The 23,790-nt window shown below is 34.0% G+C and overlaps 1 protein-coding gene across 2 annotated transcripts in view; it reads left to right on the top strand.

Moving 5' to 3' along the window:
* Positions 1 to 23,790, top strand: part of PJA2 (praja ring finger ubiquitin ligase 2) — a 67,019-nt gene that overhangs the window by 31,036 nt on the left and 12,193 nt on the right. For both annotated transcript variants that reach the window (XM_055315276.1, XM_055315277.1), the window contains 3 exons: positions 3,429 to 3,614; positions 15,287 to 15,472; positions 20,735 to 20,846. In XM_055315276.1, coding sequence (XP_055171251.1) covers positions 3,429 to 3,614; positions 15,287 to 15,472; positions 20,735 to 20,846 — 484 coding nt within the window. The remainder of the gene's footprint in view (positions 1 to 3,428; positions 3,615 to 15,286; positions 15,473 to 20,734; positions 20,847 to 23,790) is intronic.

Below are 23,790 nucleotides of genomic sequence, written 5' to 3'. Positions count from 1 at the left end.
TCTTCCATTGACCTATATTTGTTTTTTCTTTGCGGAGTCTTCTCTGAAGGATCCTCTCAAGGATCTACAGACTTTTTAAAAAGGATGTCCACAGACAGTAAATACTTTAGCCTTTGTGGACCAAAAGGCAAAATCATGGATATTCTGTAGGTACTTAAATAACCATTTAAAATGCAAAAAAAAAAAAAGAGAGAAAAGCCAACCCCCAAAACAAACGAAAAGCAAAAGACATTCTTAGCTTTCAGACCACTAAAGGACAGGTGGCCAGATTTGGCTCATGGGTGAGGACATAGCTTGCTGACCACTGGTGGAAAGAGAGACTAAGACTGAAGTGCCTTTGGTGACCAGGAGGCTGATCTTGCCATTCAGTAAGACAAACCAAGGATTCAGAGTAGATTTTCTTCAGTAGAGAAAAGAGGAAAATGATAGTGTGCTGGTTGGAAATCCAGTTGAAACTGTCTAAGCATACAACTTATATAATAAAGTAATTATCACCTTTATTAAATGCTTAGCATTTTCAAAAATTGTTCTAAATGTTTATCTACAGTATTCACTTAAACATCTCCATAAACTTGAAAAGGAAATATGGTATTTGAGTAAAAAAAAAAGTTGTTAAAAGATTTGCAAACAGTTATTGATGGCTTACTATTTATCTGGCACTATTAAAATGTTTTTTATATATAAATGCATTGACTTCTCATATGAACTCAGTTATTAGATACTGTTACTAAATTCACCTGATGTGTGAAGTGATAAAGGCACAGAAATGTGAACGTGAAGTACCTTTTTCACGACTAATAATTGGTGGATTCAAATCCAGGCAGACTGACTCCAGAACCTGTGTTCTTAACTACTGTTCTCTAAGAACAATATTAATGTGTGACTGTGGCAAAAACTGTGAGGGCAGTAGGCATGAGACTAAATTAAGCTTCTTTCCTCTTCTCTATATATTGGCTTAATTCTGTGAAATACTGCGTTAGTTAAAAAAAAAATGAAGGATTTTGGAGTAATATTATGTATGTACTATTTGATGGAAGTTGCAGCAATAGTGGTATTTAGAATGCATCTTTTGAAAGGTGACTTGTGGGACTGAGATTAAATTTAGGGACACCAGTTTAATAATTGATTGTCTAGGTATAGATTTGGAGAAGAATATTGGAGCCAGGGATTTTAGGAGAAATGGAGAGAAAGGAGACGTTTTACAGAAAGAATGCAAAGTAAAAAGGATTTAAACATAGGAGTTTGTGAGGAGTCAAAGATACATGAATTTTGGCTTGAGAACAGGAAAATACTATTAGCAGATAGAAAAATCAAGAAGAGACTTGTCTGTCAGATAAATTTTATTTTATAATTTTTGAAAAAGATTGTGAAAATCTAAAACTTATTGGAGGGCAGTTAGTGATTATGAAAGCTAAATGGTCAAGGCCAGGGATATATGTTTAAAAGTTACCAACTTAGAGGTGAGGGTGATATATAATGAGTAATGATACAGGCCAGCAATCTGCAGATTTTTTTCCCTAAAGGGCCAAATAGTATTTTAGTATTTTACTAAGAAGCTGAATTAAAGATAAACTTGTAAAAAAAAGTTTTTAAGGGATCCCTGGGTGGCGCAGCGGTTTGGCGCCTGCCTTTGGCCCAGGGCGCGATCCTGGAGACCCGGGATCGAATCCCACGTCGGGCTCCCGGTGCATGGAGCCTGCTTCTCCCTCTGCCTGTGTCTCTGCCTCTCTCTCTCTCTCTGTATGACTATCGTAAATTAAAAAAAAAAAAAGTTTTTAATTCAGAGGCTATAAAAAAAAAAAAAGTAGAAGGTCCACATTTGGCAGAAAGGCTGAGTTTACCGATCTGTAATATAGGCTTCTTAAATATATTGACTACTGATCATAGGCATTCTTTTTATATTAAAATTTGGAGATAGTCCATCAATTATTTCATTAAGTAAAAAAAATTCAGAAGTTTTTACATATTATTTTCCTGAACAGGATCATAACAATGTTTAAAATACAAGGTTTTCTTTTAAGTAAGTAAAGTTGCCATAAGTTAATAAGGGAATCTTAGCCTAATTGTTAAAATTGGAGCTGGTAATTTAGCTTTGAATTTGAGAGGCTTCATAGTCAAGGAAATGCAGTTCAAGAAGTCTTTTAAAACTATTTTCTGTGTTAGATTTTTACACGGGCACAAGTCAAGAAGTGATTTACTTCACCTTAGATTATTTTGGGGGTTACAGAAAATTTTACAAAATAAAAGCAATTTGGGTCCTATCCAACTGAAGGAATACTTGCTATACCAGAGCTATATAGCATTCCTTCTCCGGAATGTTTGTGCCCCTGCTGCCTCTCATTTACTGAAAATTGGAAGTTGATTTTATTATTTTTACTTCTAATTTCTCAGAGCTTACATTAGTGCTATTCTTTCTTAATAGCATCTTGATCTCTTGGATTCATCAGGAACTTACTAGTCTACTTAATATATCATTTATAATATGACCATTAGTAATATAGCATCATAAAGAAAAGTTATTTCTTACTAATTATCACGTCCTTCAGAAACAAACTAAAATTTATTAATTTTTTTGTTTCTCAAAAATCATGGCAAGGGAAATCTTTAAGGGGATTCTTAACCAGAATGGTTGATACAGTTGGAGGGGGTATTTAAGATTTATTTTCACCATCAATATGTAATATTTTAACTTTGTTGTGGTACAAGATGACTGTACTTTAAAAGTAATTAAATGTAACTGAATTAACTAAAAAATATAACCAAAAGTCATTTTCTGAGGTTTTTCATTAACCTTTTTATCATACCTTTTGGTTCCTTATCTAAATATTCTCTTAGCTGAAATTTATTTTGTATTCACAGTCCAACCAAAGGACTTTAGTAAAGATTTGTCAGTGCAATTTTTTATGAATTTGAATCTCCTTTCATTTTAAAGTCTTTTGTAAAATAGGAAGGAAAAAAATCGTTAAGCTTTTAAAATATGGTTATAGTGAAAATTTTTTATTCATAGAGGGTATGTCCCCAGTTGTCAGTATGTAGTTAGAAAGTTGTTTTAGTTGGGTCAGATGAGTAATAAATCTATTATTTATTTCAGATAGCATTTAATTTATGATTACCAAGTTATATTTAAAATTTTATTTAGAAATAGGTCTAAAAAAATAAACCTATATCTAACCACTATGGAATTACTTCAGTGAAGAAAATAATAAATTGATAAATCTATAACTTGGCCATATGCTATATTCATTTGAAAAAGTTACATTCTGCTGAATGTATTTCTCTATTTACTTTTAAATTTTTTTAAAATGGATTTGGCACCTGATTTATAAGCATGTGTGGGATCAGTCATCCACTGTCTACTATGATGCATTTGTCCAAATGACAAATGCACAAATAGTGACAGTTATTGTATTTCTGTCCTGAATTTGCAGTTCAGAATGCAGTGATGGAGAATGGTCTGCTTCTTTGCCTCATCGGTTTTCTGGTACAGAAAAAGATCAGTCATCAAGCGATGAAAGCTGGGAGACTTTGCCAGGAAAAGATGAAAATGAACCTGAACTACAGAGTGATAGCAGTGGTCCTGAAGAAGAAAACCAAGAATTGTCTCTACAGGAAGGGTATGTTTAACAGTGAGATTTATTATTTGTATGTGTATTGCCCAAGAACGGCATACATCATATTCAGATGTTGGGTATGCTGTTAATTGCATGTATAAGCCTTATGTAAGTCCTACTGATTTTTTAAATTATGATTTTGGTATTTTACAAAGCACAATAAAATTAAAAATTCTAGTAATTTCATTATCTTCTATTGAGATAACAGTATGTATTTCCACTTCACATTAAAGAAAACTTGGGCATTTAAAAGATTATTTTGAAAAAATAAATAAAATAAAATAAATAAAAGATTATTTTGGTTAAGTTAGGTGTGAGTGGATTAGGGCTGCTATTCCTGTACAACAGAGATGATGGCAAGAGGGAAGGGGCAGCCTGGAGGGAAATCAGTGATACATTCATAGAAATTGAGAAAGTTGCAAAAATTGAAGTTTTAATATTTCTGCCTAATTGCATAAGATGGTATCTCTGAAATCAGTGATTGCTGGTAAACACCTTTATCTTTTCCCTACTTTAATGGGAATGCTCTAGTACAGGGTTGTTAAACTTACGCTGTGAAGGGCTGGATAATAAGTATTTTCAACTTTGTGTCCCTGTCTCCATTGCAGCTACTCAACCCTCGTGTTGTAGTGTAAAAGTGGCCGTGCACAATATGTAAATGAATGGGTGTGGCTGTCTTCCAACAAAATTTTATTTATAAAAACAGGTGGCAGGCTGGAAATAACCCATGGGCCATGGTTTATAACCTGGCTCTAATATTTCCTAAGTAAGAATGATTCTGACTTCTGGGTTGTTTTTTATACACACACACACTTTTTTCTTCTAAATCACACTAAAGAAATATGCTGCTGTTGTTTTTATAGGTTTCTAGCAAAATGTCTGTTAAATTTTATTATAGTTTTTTTTAGCATCAGTTGAAATGATCTTAGTGATTTTTCACCTTTGACCTAATGATCATGAGGAATTATTTTGTTACTGAATTCCTGAATAGTCAGTTGCCCTTCCTTCTTGAAATAAATATGATGGTCATGGTTTGTTGTTGTTTTAATGAGCTGCTGGATTCTGTTTGCTGATATTTGACATAGGATTTTTATGTCGAGATGCATAAGTGTGATTGTCTCTTTGTCTAGATAACAGTGTGATAATTGCTTTGTTAAAACAATCTGTATACTTTTTTTTAACCCCTTGATGTTTAGCTTATTTATTTTTTCAACCGTTTAAATATTTTACTTAAATCGCTTATTCTTTTAAAGGTTGCTAGTATTTTCTTGTGAAACCTAGGATTGTATTTTATTGTGAGTTAGTATCTGTTAATTTAAATTTTTTTCTGATAATTGGTGGGTTCTAATTTTTAGTCTCTAATGGAATCTATTTTGGTAGATTTGGTTTTCTTAATTCTTTCAGCTTGGACTAACATTAAAATTTGAACTTCGCAAAAGGTACAAATTTCCAGCTTGAGATTAATTCTGTAAGGAGTAAAATGTATTAGAGAATCTGTAAAGAAAGAAATTTGCAAGCATAATTGGTTTGACAGTGATTGAAAATGGTGTTTTTTTTTCTCCTTCTGATTTTATGTTTGATCTTCTTGAATCACTATTACTTAGTTTACTAAGTAGTATTGAGCTGGGATCTAAAAGATAATTCATGATTGAGGAAGAGCTTGTTGGGCAAAAGGAAAGGTAGTAAGAGCAGAGGTACTATAAAAAGCAAAGGGCTTGATATGCATAAAGGTAGTGGGGCTGAAGGGAATGAGGGAACAGAAGAGTGGTAGGAAATGAAGTGGGCAGGTAGGTACCAAACTATGCAGGATATATAGCATCTGGGATTTATTTATAGAACAATGAGATTGTGACTGGAAAGATCTGATATTTATTTATTTATTTATTTATTTATTTATTTATTTATTTATTTATTTATTTAAAGTTTTACTGACTGATTGGGGGGGGGGAGCAGGAGCAGGGGCGAAGGGCATAGGAAGGAGGAAGAAGCAGACTCCCCACTTAACAGGGAGCCTAATGGAGGGCTTGATCCCAGGACCCTGAGATCATGACCTGAACTGAAGACAACAGACAGACGCTTAGCCTGCTGAGCTGCCCAGGTGCCCCAATCTGACAGAAACTTAAAAGACCACTCTAGTTGCTTTGTTCCAAAGATTGAATTAGATTAGAAAGGTATTTAAATACAAAAGAGAGAAGAAAGTTGGACTAGGCTGTTGGACTAGGGGTGGTGAGGATTAAAAAAAGTAAACAGGGCAGACCCGGTGGCTCAGTGGTTTAGCGCTGCCTTCAGCCCAGGGCGGGATCCTGGAGACCCAGGATCCAGTCCCATGTCGGGCTCCCTGCATGGCGCCTGCTTCTCCTCCCTCTGCCTGTGTCTCTGCCTCTCTTTCTCTTTCTCTCTCTGTCTCTCATGAAAAAATATATGAAATCTTTTTAAAAAAACAGGTTTAAGAATATCTTTGAGTTATAAATAATAGAAGGGATTGAGTGTGAGATGAGGGAGAGTGAGGAATCAATGATGGCTGGGTTTTTTGGTTTGAGCATTGGGTAGTTGTTACTGTCATTGACCTAGATGGGATGGTCTGAGGAGAAGAATGGAAAGTACAAACTCTTTCTAGAATTTTTAAGTGCCTATTAGACTGTGTAATGCAGATGGTAAATAGATGCATAGATATTTAAGTTTTAAGGGAAATGTCCCTGATTGTAGGTTGATAATAGAGATATATGGGTAGCGACAGAGAAACATATGTGGAAGTTATCAGTTACTTGGGTTGATACCATACAATAATAAAGCTCCATAATTTGTTTTAAAAAGATAAAAGTGAGGGGGGATGGGGACAGAACTAAAGTACTAGACAGCAATAGTATTTAAGTTGAAAGAGGGGACACCAAAGTTGAAAGATATTGTTCAGGAGAGGGTTCAAAGTTAACTTTGGACATAAGTTAAATTTGTATGGTAAAATTTCAAGGGTAACCACCAAAAGAATATAGAGTTATATGTACTGGAAACCTGTAGATAAGAAAAATTAAGACATGGAAAAAGAATATTTAAAGTCAATCCAAATAGAAGTAAAGAAAGGGAGAAAATTATTAAAAAGGAGGAAAGAAAGAGATTGGTAAAAGTAAAATGGAACAAGTGCTGCAATAAATATAAATTGCCTCCTAATCTCTGCTTGTAAAAGACAAAGCTTCAATCAGTTTGATTTTTTTAACTTAAATGCTTTTTATAAAAGATACACTTAAAGCTTATGTATACAGACAGACTGAAAGTAAAAGGATAGTTAATGATACTTTAGGCAAATACTAACCAAAAATGGAACAGTTAAATTAATATTAGCAAAGTAGATTTAAAGATAAAAAAGCATTATTGGAGAGCATGAGAGGTCATTATGTTACAAGTCTAGTTTATCAGTAAAATGCAGCAGCTTTAAGCTTGAATATACCTAATAAAATAAGCAAATCAAAATTTAACCAAACCAGAGAATAGTGACAAATTTACTGTCATATTATTGGGAGGTTTTAAAATATCTTTCTCAATTACCTATAATTCATGGATATAAGAAATTCATCTGTCTTTAGCAGATTTGAGCAATTCATGTAAGCATGGTTTAATGAACACCCTACTCTATGGAATAAACACACACACACACACAAAAACTGAGCATGAACTAGGCTACAAATCACAGATACACATATTTCAAAGATTCAGTATCCTGCAGACTATATTCTCTGACCACAATGTAATTAACTTAGAAATAAAAAACAAATCTAAAAATTTTAAAGATCCGTACATTTTTATATTCATCCTTATAAATAACCAGTAGGACAAAAAAAAAAAAAAGAAATTATAACCAAAGTCTAAAATGCTCTCTACTTACTGATAATGCGAATACTACTACAATTAAAATTTGAGGGATGCAGTGAAATTCAAAAAGGGAAATTTATCTTAATAAATAAATAAATAAATAAATAAATAAATAAATAAATAAATAAAGTTATAAAAGAAGAAAACCTGAACATGGAGAAACTGTGCATTTAACTTAAAATAGAAAAGGACTATTAAAATAAAGAAAATAAGGAAATTCAGAATTAGAATTAGGAAAGACAAAAGCAAAACTCAGTATGATTGAAAACAGTTATGATAGAAATGGTCAAAGAAATTAGAAGGTGATATTTTGAAAAGTTAAGAAAAATAGACAATCCACTTAGTGAATAAAAGAAATAAAGACAAGGCACAATACTGAAATAAAAAAGCCACAGTACAATAAAAACTGGATAGGGTAAAAAGAGTACTGTGAACTTTTTGCCAGTAAATTTGAAAACTTAGAAGAAATTGACAAATTCCTAGAAAAATGTAATTCACCAAAACTCCTGGGAAGCCTGAATAATATTTTAAGTATTGCAGATATATAATCAGTAGTTTAAAATCTTACTGTAGAGAAAACAACTAATCCAGATGGTTTTATTTTTTATTTTTTAAAGATTTTATTATTCATGAGAAATAGAGAGAGAGAGAGAGAGAGAGACAGGCGGAGAGGCAGAGAGAGAGAAGCAGGCTCCATACAGGGAGTCTGATGTGGGACTCGATCCTGGGTCTCCAGGATCAGGCCCTGGGCCAAAGGCAGGCACCAAACTGCTGAGCCACCTAGGGATCCCTCCAGATGGTTTTAGAACTAAATTCTCCTAAACTAAACTTTCAAGGATCATGTCACTCCACTCTTCAAGAGAATAGAAAAAGAACTATTTCTCCAAATCATTCTTCAAGGCCAGTTTAACCCTAATACTGAAAGAGTATGTGAAGGAAAACATTTATTAAGTACATATCAAAATCTCAAACAGTACTGGAAATCTGAATATGTAAGTACATATTTTTTGAAGATAAAACTCAATTTCCAATCTGAGTTTATTCCAGAAATGTAAAGGTGTTTTAATGTAGAATACCTTTAAGTGTCATTCACCAGCTTAACAGAATGCAGGAGAAAATTCATATGATAGATTCTGTAGATACAGGAAAAAAAAATCACTTATTAATGTTCAATACCTCAACATGGTAAACACTCAGAAACTAGGATCAGAACAGAATTTCTTTGATCCAATAAAAGGTATCTACCAAAACATCATTTTTAATAACAAAGCATTAAAAAAAATCCTTTTAAAAATCAAGAGTAAGGGCAGCCTGGGTGGCTCAGCGGTTTAGCGCCGCCTTCAGCCCAGGGCATGATCCTGGAGACCCGGGATCGAGCCCCACATCAGGCTCTCTGCGTGGAGCCTGTTTCTCCGTCTGCCTGTGTCTCTGCCTCTCTCTCTCTCTCTCTCTCTCTCTCTCTCTCTCTCTCACTCATGAATAGATGAATAAAATCTTTTAAAAAAAAATAAATCAAGAGTGCACATAGCACCATTTCAACAGCCATCCATCTTTGGTGGAGGTTTTGGTGGGCATGGCTTGATGGGAAAATAATAAAGGACAAAAAGACAAAAACAAGGGAATTGAAAATGAAAGAAACTAGTAGAAAATATTTATAGAATGTTAATGTGCAGGATATAAAGAACTCCTAGAAATCAAGAAGAAAAACCATCTAATTGGAAATTGCTCAGACATTTTGTAGATAATTCACCAAAGAGGAAATATTAATGATGAATAAAAATATCAAAAGATACTTAAATCATTAGTAATCAAGGGAGCATACATTAAGATCACAAGGAGGTAGCATTTTTTTACCCACCCATTAGGTTAGCAAACATTAGGAAATTTGACAATGTCAGGTGTTTTGGAGGATATGAATGCTTGTTGAGGGGTGAAGTAGGTCAGATTCACTGAAATCATGTAATAATTTTAACATTTGCGTGGTAGACTATCAGCCATATCAGGTATGTATTTTAAGTGTATAAGAGAAACCTCCCCACATGGCCCAGGAGTTTTGTACAAGAATGTTCATTACAGTATTTTTCACGAAAGCTATAAAACTGGCTATTACCCAAATATTAACTAATAGGAGAAAAGTTACATGGAGTATCATACAGCTCTGGGAATGTATAAGCCACGCTTAGATGCAAAACACAAGGGAATCTTGGAGATACAGTGCTGAATGAAAACAATTTAGGAAAAATTAATGTGTATGCTGTTTCCCAAAGCTTAAAAACAAGTTAAATATCTTAAGTATATAAAAACTAGTGAAAACTTGTTTCAAAAAATGGAAATACAATAGCATCCAGATCTTTTCTCTGGGGGATGAGGCTAAGGGGATAGGATAGGTGCAGGGCACAAGGTGTATACTAGTCAGTGATAATATTCTAGTTCCTGCTTTGGGTGGTGGGTTTTATAGGTGTTCAACAGAAGGTTTATAACTTAAACAGATTGTATATATTACATTTGAGGGGGAAAAAAGGAATTAAAAATTAAAGGGAATTGAAAGAGAGTAGAGACAGTCACCATACCTAATTCTTAGGAAAGGAAGGTGCCACAGATGGATGCTGAGCCTAGGAAAATGTTGTCCTCACTCCCCAAAACCGGAAGCTGACTGTTGGCTTATAGAATGTTCCAGAGGAGAGTAACAATTACAGGAAAGATAAAGTGAAACTCTTTAAGATGAGAAGGGTTAGGATCCACATCTCAAGGAGAGGGCTTTTAGGAGCAGAGACTTCCATTGTACCTAGCGGGAAGGCAGTAGGTAGGTACAGGTGTAGGTAAGTAAGTCTGTAGGTTCACAGTGGGAAGGTGAGTCTCTGATGCCTTTAGTATTCTTGTTATTACTAGATACTGAGAGTGGGGAAGATAGAAAGATTGAAGATTGCAAAATTGAAGGAAAGAAAAAAAGGTGGGAAATAGGCTTTCACAGAGCTAGACAACAAACTTATTAGGTAAATATTGAATAATTGCTGGACAGTATTGAATGTCCATTTAAAATCCGTATTTTTGAAGTTAAAGTAGTGTATCACACGTGTGTATTTTTCTTTAAGTTTTTCCTGCTGTTTCGGTGACTCTACAAACTTTTTACATAAATACTCAAAATATTGTAATAAAAACTTAATATTTTGCCTTTCTTGTGAACACTGAATTTATTTCAATAAAGAGACAGTTCTTCAAATTAGGAAGACAGTTCTTCCATCTTTGTGACTAAATGACATGGAACAGGGTACCATTGATTTTCTAAACTATAATTCCTTTTGAAGCTTTTTTGACTTTTAATTCAAATTTCAGTTATTTTCCTTTGTACTTTAACTCCAAGATGAGGATTTGAAATCTGAAAAACTTGCTATACAATTAGAATTATTAAAAATGAGCCTATGCCTAAAGTTTAGCAACTAATTAATATGTGTCTTGATTTATAAAATGAAAGGCAGTTAATTAAATACCAGTTAATTAGGAATGCTTATAATGCTGTCCAGGATTTTATGAAATTTCTTATAATATAGATTATTTTATGAAAGCCTTAGCCCTTTAAAATGTTGGCATTAACCCAAAGGTTTAAAGTTTGTGCTGCAAATAATGGATACTCAAATTGCTGATCAGTTAGTTAGCTAAAGGCAACCCCTCAGAATGTAAAATCAGAGTAGTTAGTATTTTCAGAGATTTTATTTGATTTGTCTGCCTTTCATTTCTCAGAAAATTTTATGATGCATGGTTATATAATAGCATATTCTAAAACTTTTTAATGAAAATTTCTTTAAAATATTCCATATTGGCTTGGCTTATTAATATATTTTGATGATTTTAATATTGCTACTCACATATTACTAAATTTAGTTTCTATTACTGAGGAATAGGGATCTTGAATCATTAAGGAAATATATATATCCTATATATCATAAAGGAAACATCAGTCTGTGTATCTGAAACTTTGAGTTTAAGTGTAGCCTGTGGTCAAGAGATTAGATGATGCTGATGGACTTCTAGGATTTTCACTGGGAGTAGTAGCTTGTGGGGATTCATCATGAAGCATTTTCAGCTTCCTCTCGTGGCAGCAGCATTCATTTCCTCCAGGCTCTGCTGGAAACGCTCAGAAGGAAAGGACAAATCGGCAGTTTCCCTTCCCAGTTGAAATACTTGTGAATTTAGTGGTGGTTGTGGTAGGCACATGCTTCCACATCTTCCATCTACTGGAACCCTTTTCAGAATTGACCATTCGGAGACAGATTAGACAATATGTCTTTTTAAATCTTGTAAATTACTGTTTAACTTGATAATGGCATTTTGTTAATTTTTGAATTACCAAAATGAAATGACACTGAATGTATAAGTTTTTGTGAATGTGTTACATACATATGGTATGTCTGGCGTGTGTGTAAATGTGTATGTATAAGGAAAGAGAGAGAGAAGACTGAGATGTTGCTTTAAATATTTTCAAGGTTTTTGAAGCATTGCAACTTACATAATATGCTTACATTCCCATGGGGGTACATGTTTCTTTTTGTTAGCTCAGAAAATGAAAGATACTTTTGATTCTATTGTTAAGAATCTTTCTTTTCTTCTTTCTTTCTTTCTTTCTTTCTTTCTTTCTTTCTTTCTTTCTTTCTTTCTTTCCTTTCTTTCCTTTCTTTCCTTTCTTTCCTTTCAAGAGCAATATTCCTTTTGTTACAATATCAAGCCAACTCTGGCCCAGCACAGTGCCACTCTACTAGCCTGGTAAATTTTGTGTTAAATGGTAAGAATTGATGTGAACCTTATGTAATATGTTGAAAGCATATACCATATACTTGTGATTTGCTATCTCTATGACTACATTATTATGAGTCATTAAAGACAGAATCAAATGTTTAAGCAAAATACGTAGCCAAGAATTGCTTATATAGTAAAAGAATATTAATGACATGTTATAAATTATTTATATTCAGAATAACTTAATATTATTCTTCTTTGAATTAAAAAAATAAGTATTTCTTATACCGAATCATTTTCACCAATATAAACTGACTCATTTTGATTTTTATATAATAGAAAAAAAGCATTTTTTATAGGAGTACATTAGAAATAACAAAAATTTCCCCAAATTATTTTTTAAAAGATTGCTTTTCAAGGATTTATTGTTAACATTTGCAACACAAATAGAGTATCTGTTGTGTGCTAAGCACTTATTGCAAAGGGGTGAAGTTACCATGAGATAGAGCGCACTGTTTGCCTTTGGAAAGCTACCAGTTTAGGAGGAAACCGGTGAGTCACCAGAAAAGTTCTAAGACAGTATGACAAGTGCTTTCATAAAAATGTAAACACAGAATTTTTGATTTTGTATTTTAAATCCATATGGGTTTCATTTTTCATTGGTCCAAGTTATGATGCATGAAAATATCTACCATATTAGATATTAAACCTTCAACAAGTTAAGCATATTTTGTTATCCTAATTTCTCTGATTTTACTAGAGGCAATACTAGATAATAAATTTTATAATCCTGTTATTTTGAAGTGTTGTTTAGGACCTGAGATTAAAGAAACATTTATGGATTAGGTGTAGAAAGAGATGCTATTTCCGTGCCTTTAACATGTGTTGATTCTTGTATGTGGACATCATCTACATCTCTTTCATAAATGTTTTTATCCCCAAAGTTAAATTTGCACATTAGAATGAATAATTCTCTACATAGAATTATTATTGTATAATTCTAATTCTAATTATTCTATAACTCTAATTCTAATTATTATTCTATAATTCTAATTCTAATTAGAACTTATATGTTACTGTATAACATTATTTCTCTTCTTAAAATCCGAACTAAAATTCATCTTCATCAAAACTATGCTCTAATAATTAACCTCCTTTTGATATACTAAAAAGTATTTTCTGTTAAATAGAATAAATAAGAAAAGCCTACCAGTATAATTCTCTTAGTTATAAATTCACAAAGTACCTTTTGTTCAGTCATTGTAGCCTTGACTTTTGTTTTTCATGTATTGTAATTGATTCTTTTCACAGATCTTTGTGTTCACATTTCTGGTGTTTTGACTTTTAAGTTGTGTAATTTAACTATCCTGTCTGTGGCATCTAGGTTTTACATCATGCTTACAATGACACTGAGAGTTTTGTAAAAATTTCTCTCATGATTTTTCCATTACGTCTTTGTTTTAGGAATGGTGGGGGCAGGGGGCACACGCGTTTTTAAAATGTAGATTTGGAATTTGTTAGTGGGTAAATAATGACAGATTTAACCTCCTTCCCTCCACATGAGTACTCAGTTGTCCTAATATCATTTATTGAATAATTCTTTTTTCTATTGTTTTGAAATGCTTCTTTTTTGTCTTCCTTGTTTTATCTGTACCATTGGTTTGTCTGTCCCTGTTCCAGTGAGTTTATTTTCTAGTGGGAGAAAGACTAACAATGAACAAGTAAGAAAATGATAAAGTAGAAGTAAATTCTCTAATGCACCTAAGCAGAGTTATGTGGTAAGTCACTGGACAGCTGCTTAAAATGAATGGTTAAGACAGGTCTTTCTGAGGAGCTGATATTTACTCTGACCTAAATATCAAGAAGGGAATAGCTGTGCAGAAATCTGGTGAAAGAACACTGTAGGGCCACCTGAGTGGCTAAGCATGTGCCTTCTGCTCAGGTCATGATCGCTGGGTCCTGGGATCGAGCCCTGAATTGGGCTCCCTGCTCAGGGTGGAGTCTGCTGCTCCCTCTCCCTCTGCTGCAACCCCTGCTTGTGCATTCCTATTCTCTGTCTCTCTCTCTTTTTCTCTGTCAACTAAATAAAAATCTTTAAAAGAAAAAAAAAAACATTTCAGGTAAAGGAAATGGCCCCAAGGTAGAAAGAATGTGTTCCAAACGTAGAAAGAATCATTGAAATATAGTAAATAGGAGGAAGAGTGCTGAGAGGTAACAGTTGGAGAAGAGGGCCAAGAAGAAAGCATGTATGATGTAGGGATTTGTAGGCCAGGCTGAAGAATTTGGACTTTATTCTAACTGTGAGGGGAAACTACTCAAGAGCAGTATGGTGTTTTTTTGTTGTTGTTGTTGTTGTTTTTAATTTTTTAGAGAGCGCATGTGAGTGTGCACGAGCATGGGAGAAGGGTTGGAGGGGGGGGAGAGAGAGAGAATAGAATCTTAAACAGGCTCCTTGTGGAGCCGAATGCGGGACTCAATATCACAACCCTGAGATCATGCCCTGAGGCAAAATCAAGGCAGATGCTTAACTGACTGAGCCACCCAGGTGGCCTCAAGAGCAGTATTTAAAAATTAAAATGGTCTAGAATGAATTTTTCTTATTTTTCTTCTGCATAAAGAGAAATACAGGAGCATAGGTAGTTTGTATGTCAAATAAATAGGTTTTCATGTAATTGGGAACTATTTCTGTATACATATGACCCTGTAACAAATTGCTTCCCTTTTAAATAACTTTTCAGTTAAATCAGACTTTTAGAATCCCAAAAGTACCAAGGGTTTAGAACTCAATAAAGAATCTATTTGCACTAAATAGAGCTCTTTTTAGATAACAATTTTATGATGTTTTAAAATAATATCTTTTCTTGGGCACCTGGGTGGCTCAGTGGTTGAGTGTCTGCCTTTGGCTCAGGTCATGATCTCTGGGTCCTGGGATCGAGTCCTACATCAGGTTCCTCACAGGGAGCCTGCTTCTCCCGCCTGTGTCTCTGCCTCTCTCTCTCTCTGTCTCTCTCATGAATAAATAAATAAATCTTTAAAAAATAATAATAATTTTTTTTCTTCCCTTAAAATGTTTATATTAGGGAACAGACATCTTTGGAGGAGGGAGAGATTCCTTGGTTACAGTACAATGAAGTCAATGAAAGCAGCAGCGATGAGGGAAATGAGCCTGCCAATGAGTTTGCACAGCCAGAAGCTTTCATGCTGGATGGGAACAATAACCTTGAGGATGACTCCAGCGTGAGTGAGGACTTAGATGTGGACTGGAGGTATGTAACAGTGCGATTCCTGTGGTTAATTGTTCATTGAGTAGAATTTGTTTGTGATGCTAAATTGAAACCACATCTCTGATCTCAGAAGTGTTCTCACCTTCCCATCTGTCAGTCTTCCTCTTCTGATCTCATTCTGGATGTCCCTTCCTACATGGACACTCCCTCCTTCTTTTCCAGGCAGTGACTTCTTTTTCTCTTTGGCCTTTTGGCTCTCTTGAAGCCCACCTTATATCCTTGTTATTTTATAAGCTCAGGGTTTGAGGTTTCCAACTTTTAAATTTAGCTGTATATGCTGAATATAGCCTTCCATTTGATCCTTTAAAAAAAAAAAAAGAATCCTTAATAAATACTACTTAAAGAATTTCAGAATCTGTGATTAAATGAGAAGAATCCTAAGAAAATAGTTATCCTTCTGTGTATGGGAAATATAATTGTACCTTCCCAGAAATGCTGAAAGTATTCAGTTTACTTTATGCTGAAAGGAATAATGAACTTCAAATAAAAGAAGCATATAAATTAAGTGGATTATAGAATTGTTACGTCTCATGATATAATGGTCAAAATTTAACTGTTTTGGTTTATAGTTAGATTTATCTTTCAAATGTGCAGTATGCCTCTGAAAGCAGCTAGTTATTGAGATGTAGAATAATGTCCAACTGATGTCCAACTGATCTCTTCTTGTTACTTTTTCTGGAGAAAATATGCTTTTGTACTACCTTTGTGTCCGTCTCTACAGAGATACAATTACAAGAATTTATTTTGTTTTTCCAGTTAAAATTCCATCACAGAAAATTGAGAAGAGTATAGATAAGGAGAACTCATTCATATCTCCCCCCCCCCCCAACTACAGATTTCTAGAACTTCCGTTTTTGAGTCCTCCTTTGTATCTTTAGTGTCTCTTCCTGTGTGGGTAGCTACTTCTTTGTGCTTCTCCAAATTGTTCCAGATATGAATCTCAGGATCTCCTTGAAATCCTCCTTACTGTTTCCTATCTCTCACTTCCCAGGGTGAAAATAATTTTATGCACAAAGCAGACTTTCATTGACCATTTTGTGGAAGTACAAAGTGGTTTTTCATCACAGCCACACAAACAGTTCATAATTCCATCATAAACATTCCTGGCTCCAAAACCCGTTTTCTGGCTTCCCAAACTTTGTGGCAAAGCAGTGGCTCACCTGGTCCTGGACTTGCTGGTCTTGGTGTTCTATCCCCCGCCCCCACCCCCATGTCTGTCTGTCCCCCTCTTCCTGAACTCCTTGGTGTACTGCTGTCTTCTGTCTCCATTATGCAAAGTCATTCCCTGTAATGCTCAGCAGATGACAGATTTGTCGCTTTAGTTCGCTTCATCTGTGCATGTTGGGAGGCAGTTACGATCTAATATGAAGAAATGTTTTCTTTTGCACATTTTCAAAATTTTATGAAAATAATTTTTTTACAGCTCCATTAGGTAGGTCTGTAGTTGCACTAAAATTTAATCATTTCTTCATTGAAATAGTGCAGTGACTCTTTCCCCTCATATAACTTGTTCTGTGCTTCAGGTGGTTTCTTTATGGCGGTTTAATAGAGGTGACATCACTGAGATAAGTAGTATTTATTAAGATCTTGATATATATTTCTAAATAACTTTCAAAAAAGGTTTTTCCACATAAAAATGTAAAGAAATAATTGAGGTCTTTCTTAAATATAATTTTAACTTAAACTTGAAGACTTTTTAGTGTTGGTTCTAACTCAGTGACAGTCCCTCTGGACATGGCTGTTGTTTGTTGTCAAGATTTTAGAGATGTTACTGATTGTCCCCAAATGTGGGGAGCTTCAGAGTAGCTTTTTTTTTTTTTAATATGGAAAACATTTTAGCATTGATTTTAAGAAAAAATTTTGAAGGTTACTATTTTGAATTTTATGTAGATATGACAACACTTCATTATTTGCGTATGTGGCACTATATTAATTTATGTGGCAGTCGTTACAGGTTGATGAATTGAAAATATGATTTGGTTTTCATATTAAAATAATGTCATTTTGACGACTAAAAGGAAAAGCCATGGCAAACAGCACTTCTTATCTCTGAAGCCAAAATCTTAACATTTTTGTTTCACCACAACTTAAAAAAAAGTTAAAGCTTTTTTGATTCTTTAGTTTCAAAGAAAATGGAAAAAAGTCCTCTATCAAAGTTTATTTATTTGTTTTGCTGTCATAGAAGTGTTACCGCAGACTACCCAGAGACTATTTTATAAACTAGTGTGGTGGGAGTTGGTTTCAGATTTAGACAAATCCTGACTGTACCATTTTTTGTTTTTTGATAACTACTTAACCTATCTTCCTGCAAGAAATTGGGGTTAATAATTATTAACCTAATAAGATTGTGAGAAATTAATTCCCTATAGATAGGACCATGGTTTAATAACAAAATTTTAAAAACACTTTTGAAATTACTTCAAACTTCAGAAAAATGGCAAAAATAATACAAAGAATTTCCATATATTCTTCACTAATAGTCCCTAAATGTTAACATTTACTGCATTTGTATTATCATTCTCTTTCCTTTGTTTCTCTATGTTTATGGCATTTTTCCCCCCACCATTTATGAGTAAGTTGCAAACAAGGTGCCTTTTTACCCATGGTCTAGAATGAAGTCCCTAAGAACAAGGACATTTTCTTATATAACAAAATAAAGTCTTCAAAATCTGGAAATTAACACTGATAACAATACTATTCTCTAATCTACAGAATTATTCAGATGTTTATAATTGTCCAATTATATATATATATGCATGCCAGTAGAGAATTTTTTTTCTGTCCAATCTGAGACCATTCATTGTTGTTGCTTAACATGTTTCTTTAGTCACTTTTAACCTGGAACATTTCCTTAGTGTTTCTTTGTCTTTCATAACTTTGACATTTTTTAACAGTTTGGGCCATTTATTTTTTTTTTAGAATATCTCTTAGATTTGATGTCATAATTAGACTTGAGTTACAGATTTTTAGCAAGAACACCATAGAAATGATACTTTGTTTTTCTTAGGTCATATCAGGAGACACATGATGCCAAATTGTCCAATTACTGGTGATGTTAATTCTGATCAGTTGGTTAAGGTGTTATGTTTCAGATTTCTTCACTGTACAGTTGCCATATTTTTAAATAAAAATAGGCATCTAGTGGGAAGATAACTTTGAGACTGTAAATCTTCTCAGTCAAACCTCCATCTACTAGTTTTAGTATCATTAGTGATTTTTGTTTGAAACACTTGTATTACCATGGTGATTGCTAGATGAATGATAATAGAATTTTTAAATTAGCTGTTATTTAGCAGTGACCAAATTTATGAGCATATATATTCTGCTTTGAATGCCTAGCTCTGCGTAGTCTAGAAAAGAAAAGAATTAGGAGATAGTTGACTCTAACCGTTTGAAGGAGTTTTCTGCAAAGGAAAAGTGGGCTTAGTTTGTATTACTTCAAAAGGCAAAACTAGAGCACTTACTTTACAGAAGTTTCCTACTTCTGATAGGGCTCTCCCACACTGGCACATACCACCCCAGAAAGCAATGTTTTTACATGGAGAAAATGATTCTGCTGTTTCTTGAATGCCTACTCTGGTGCCATCTTTGTGCCAGGCATGTGTAGGTTTATTTTATAGATGAAGAAACAGTAACAGTTAAATAAATTTTTCACATTGTTTATGACTCAGTTAAATGTAAAGTTCAGTCGCTATTTCACTGACTCTGGGGCTCTTCCTCTTTGCACTATATCTCACTGCCGGGTGAAGGAGTTCTGGTATTGCAAGGGAGATCGGAGTCACTGATTTGTATTTTAAATTCTAATTTTAAGTGCTCGCTTTGGCAGCACATATACTAAATTCTAATTTTGAAATCTGTGATTGCGTGAGAATGTTTCTTTGAACATGTGACGTCTGCTAATTTTTAGATTCTACTAAGCTTTAATCTTCATAAGAATACTTTTGTATTTCTTGGCAATAGATCTGTAATTTTGATGGCACAGAAGTTGACATCAAAATTATTTTGAGCTAGCTAGTGTAACTGGATGTTCCTGACTCTATTCAGCTTCTCTTGGGGACATGGACATCAATAGACGTTTGCCTTTAGATGGACAAAATAAGTTCAGTTTTGGAGATAGTGGATTTGAGGTGGTGGGAATTAATTGGGCTCATGTGCCCCCCAGAAAACTAAAAATGTAGGTGAACAGCTGAAGAGGGTTTGGAATTAGGTGAAGGGTTAGAAATTAACCTACAGTGGGCAACCCAGTGGCTCAGTGATTCAGCGCCGCCTTCAACCCAGGGCCTGATCCTAGAGACCTGGGATCGAGTCCCACATTGGGCTCCCTGCCCATGTCTCTGCCTCTCTCTCTGTGTGTGTCTCTCATGAATAAATAAATAAAATCTTAAAAAAAAAAAAAGAAATCAACCTATAGAAAGGATAAGTGAGACACTGGACTTGAATGTAGTTTCCGGGGAGCCAAGATTAGAAAGAAGAGGACTGAGGACATACTTAGAATTCCTGGATTTTGAAATATGTGGTATTTCCAAGACTAGAGGAAAGTAGGAATCTATGTCTAGGGATGGAGGAAGGAGATTAGGACCAGAATAAAACAGATTTTCTTCAAGGACACTACAGTCCTTTAGAAAAAAAAAAAAAGGTAATAAAAATGAGAATTTAAGAGCTAAATCTTTTTCAATCTGAATAATGATGGAGGAGGCCTACTTCTAACTTAGAAGAATAAAAGAGATTAAAGAGAAACACTTGAGAAAATTAAATATTTTTTAAGGCCAAGTAATTAAGCAGGACAAGGTGAGAAGAAAAAGAGGCTTTGACACTAATGATAGACTTAAAATAAATGCATCAGTTATCTTTACCATGTTCTCATGTAAGTTTAGGTTGGCAACTCAAACAAACAGAAGGGGAAATATATAGGAAAGAATTAGAAGGGAAGAAGTACTACCTTTATCCCAGGCCTAAGCAGTCCCCAAAGTTAGAACCAGAAATGTAGGATTTTTCCTACAAACTTGTGTCATGAGTGTGGTATCCTAATTCCTTGTGCTTGTATTTCACTTCCCTGCTGGTTCTTCCTGCCCCTCACTGCATAAGACTTACATGAAAATATTTTACTTATTTTAAAATATATTAAAATAAAATATTTACCATTAAAATATTTAATATTTTCTGCTTACAGTATGTTTATTGGGATGCTAATATATCTTCATAAAGATTTCCCAAATCATGGCTTTTTTTTTTTTTCTTTTCCAGCCTATTTGATGGCTTTGCAGATGGATTAGGAGTTGCTGAAGCGATTTCTTATGTGGATCCTCAGTTCCTCACCTACATGGCACTAGAAGAACGCTTAGCCCAAGCTATGGAGGTATTTTAGTGACTGGCTCTGATGCCCATATATAATTTGGTGGGATGCAGAATTATAAACATTAAAGGGTTTCTATTAAAAAGTGAATAATTTTTCATTAATAACATTTATTGAATAGTGATTGCCACTAATATATGTATATAAATTACTATGGACATTCTGCTAATTTGCTAAAATTTGCAGTATTTCCAACTGCAGATTGGAAAATGTTTCACTTACATTTAGAAAATACACTTTTCCTTTATTGAATTATCTGAGTTTGTGGTTCTGATTGTCTATATAAATACACACACAGGTGTATTTGAGAAATGGAATTGAAGATCTCTAAGGATATGTTACAAATCATTTCTCTTTTTTTGCCCTCATGACTTCTAAATACTGCCTTGCTGCTTAATGAAGTTAAAATTTTTACTCAATTACCACCATACACATACGTACTTAAATAAGTGTGGCACATAATTTTGTCTTGCTTTCTTTTCCTTATTTGACTAAAACACAAATACTCATAATTGTATTTGCCTAAGGTCAGAAGCCCAAGCTTTTCACATTTAGGATCTTCCAGTGCACTAGTGCATTTCATTATTAGAAGTCTTTTCTTTAAGTTAATATTTCCAAAGTAGAAAAATAATATGAATGAGTCAAAAGTGAGAGAACAAAAATGAATGAGAGAACTTTCAGGGACATTATAACAGCATTTTATCTTGAAATTTTCTGAGGTTAGAAAGTCTAGAGTCATAAATTAGATAGTAGACCAACGTGTCTATCTACATATACATACATGACTTTTTTACATGTGTGTAACCTTCCACGTAGATCATTGATCAGTTATGCTTTGTTTGGTGTGTCTTTTCTTTTTTTTTAAAGTAACCATACCAAGAATACTGTGTACTAGAAGAGTCGGAAAAATCATTGTAAGACAATATACTTAGGACTTTTCCCAGATTATTTCTTGCCCTACTAAATTCTGACACATAAAATAATGGTACAGAGTGATAACTTGTATCCGAAATATATAAAGATAACTTCCTTGTTAGTAAATATTAAGTGACCACAGTGGAAGATATCCATTCTTGAGTCTGGTTTCACATTGCTTAAACAGTTCTTTCCATTATTATTATGCTGATAGTTTATTATCTCCTACAGTATAGAGATATGTTTAAAAAGAAATTTTGAGGGACACCTGTGGATGCTCTGTGGTTGAGCATCTGTCTCCCCTGAAGGAGCCTGCTTCTCCCTCTGTGTCTCTGCCTCTCTCTCTGTCTCATGAATAAATAAATAAAATCTTTTTAAAAAAGAAAAAGAAATTTTGAGAAAAAGTTTTATTATTTGTTACCAGTAGGAAACATGACATTTGATTGGCATCTTGAAAGAAGCAGCAGAAAGATTGGTCAGGTGGGTAGGGGTCATACTGTGTAAAGGCACGAGCTGAGCAAACAAAGACAGAGTCAAGGAAGAAGTTCGTACACCCAGGGAACGTACAGTCCCCACGTTGTCGGCTGCTGCTCTTAGGGAACCCAGTGACCTGGCGCTTTTCATTCTGACCCATCATCTGTCCTTCTGCTTCTGGCAAATGGTGTTAGGTGTCTCCCTTTGCTGTAGTTTAACAGCTTGCTCAGACTTAGTGTTCTACTGTATTTTATTTGAATTCAGTTGACAATCTATACAGTTCGATTTTCTTACCACTCTAGAAATTTTTATTTTTTCTATGTCTAATATTCAGTTAATCATTTTGAAAATGAAGCTGAAATAATTTAATAATTTAATTTATAATTTATGATTTTTCCTTTTAAATTTAACAGTGTTCTTTAAATGAAACAAAAGGAACTAATAAACTGAGTGCTTTTATTTTTTTCTCAAATAGCCTGATCTCTCTTCAGCACTGGTTGTTTTCATTTCTATTATTTTCCTAATACCAGACTGATCTGTTTTTCTAGATAGAGGTTTTTGATGAAAATATTGACAAAAAACATTTGGCTCATATCTTGTCTCAAATTTGAGTGAACAGGATGAAATATTTAAGATCTTTAACTGTTTGATACAATGATGTTAAAGCCTTTAATTCTGAATAAGTTTTGGGAAAAAAAATTTCCCTTTGCACATTTATGTTGACTCCTAAAATCTTTTAGCAAAATCCTAAGCAGTATTGTTGACCATATCATATCCCTTTGCAACAAACACACATTCAAGAATTTAAATATAGAACGATTGGTTTAGACTGGGTTAAAATTGTAGCATCTGACTGTGATCAAGAACAAACTTATAAATGTTGATAAGTATTTAAACATAAAGTAAAATTTTCCTGGCAGTGTATCTCTTAATGAGATAGATGGAGATTTTTTCCATCCTTACTACTTTTATGAGTGAATTTTATTTATTCTTAAAATGAGATACAGTTAACATCGGTTTTGTTTCTTATCTTTATGAATGTAAGCTTGAGAAACCTTGTTCACATAATAAAGTGATGGGGATGGAAGAAGTTTATCATAGCAATGTCACTTAGTTTTTCTGAGGTATTTGCCAAAATTACATCAACTTGACAGATTGTTTAGATCCTCCAGTCTTTTTTTGAAAGCAGGTGCTGGAAGCTACCTACAAAAATATATTATTCAGTCATTACTTCAGTTTGACCCCAGTATTTCAGATCGCTCCTTTGAATGGGTAGGAAGGATGCCTTTTTTTTTTTTTTTTTAAGATCTTATTTATTTATTCATGAAAGACTCAGAGAGGCAGAGACACAGGCAGAGGGAGAAGCAGGCTCCATGCAGGAAGTCGTCCCGTGTGTGACTCGATCCCGGAACTCGGGGATCACACCTTGAGCCAAAGACAGATATGCTCAACACTGAGCCACCCAGGCGTCCCAGAAGTATGCTTTTATTTATAAAGGAAAGGTTAGTATAAAAAGGAATATGGGAACAGAGAACCAGCATGATACTTTGATGACAGG

This window comes from Nyctereutes procyonoides, unplaced genomic scaffold, assembly GCF_905146905.1.
Source record: "Nyctereutes procyonoides isolate TBG_1078 unplaced genomic scaffold, NYPRO_anot_genome, whole genome shotgun sequence".
NCBI lineage: Eukaryota > Metazoa > Chordata > Mammalia > Carnivora > Canidae > Nyctereutes > Nyctereutes procyonoides.
The sequence above is the reverse complement of the archived record's forward strand: the minus strand, read 5'-3'. Positions and strand labels throughout refer to the sequence as shown.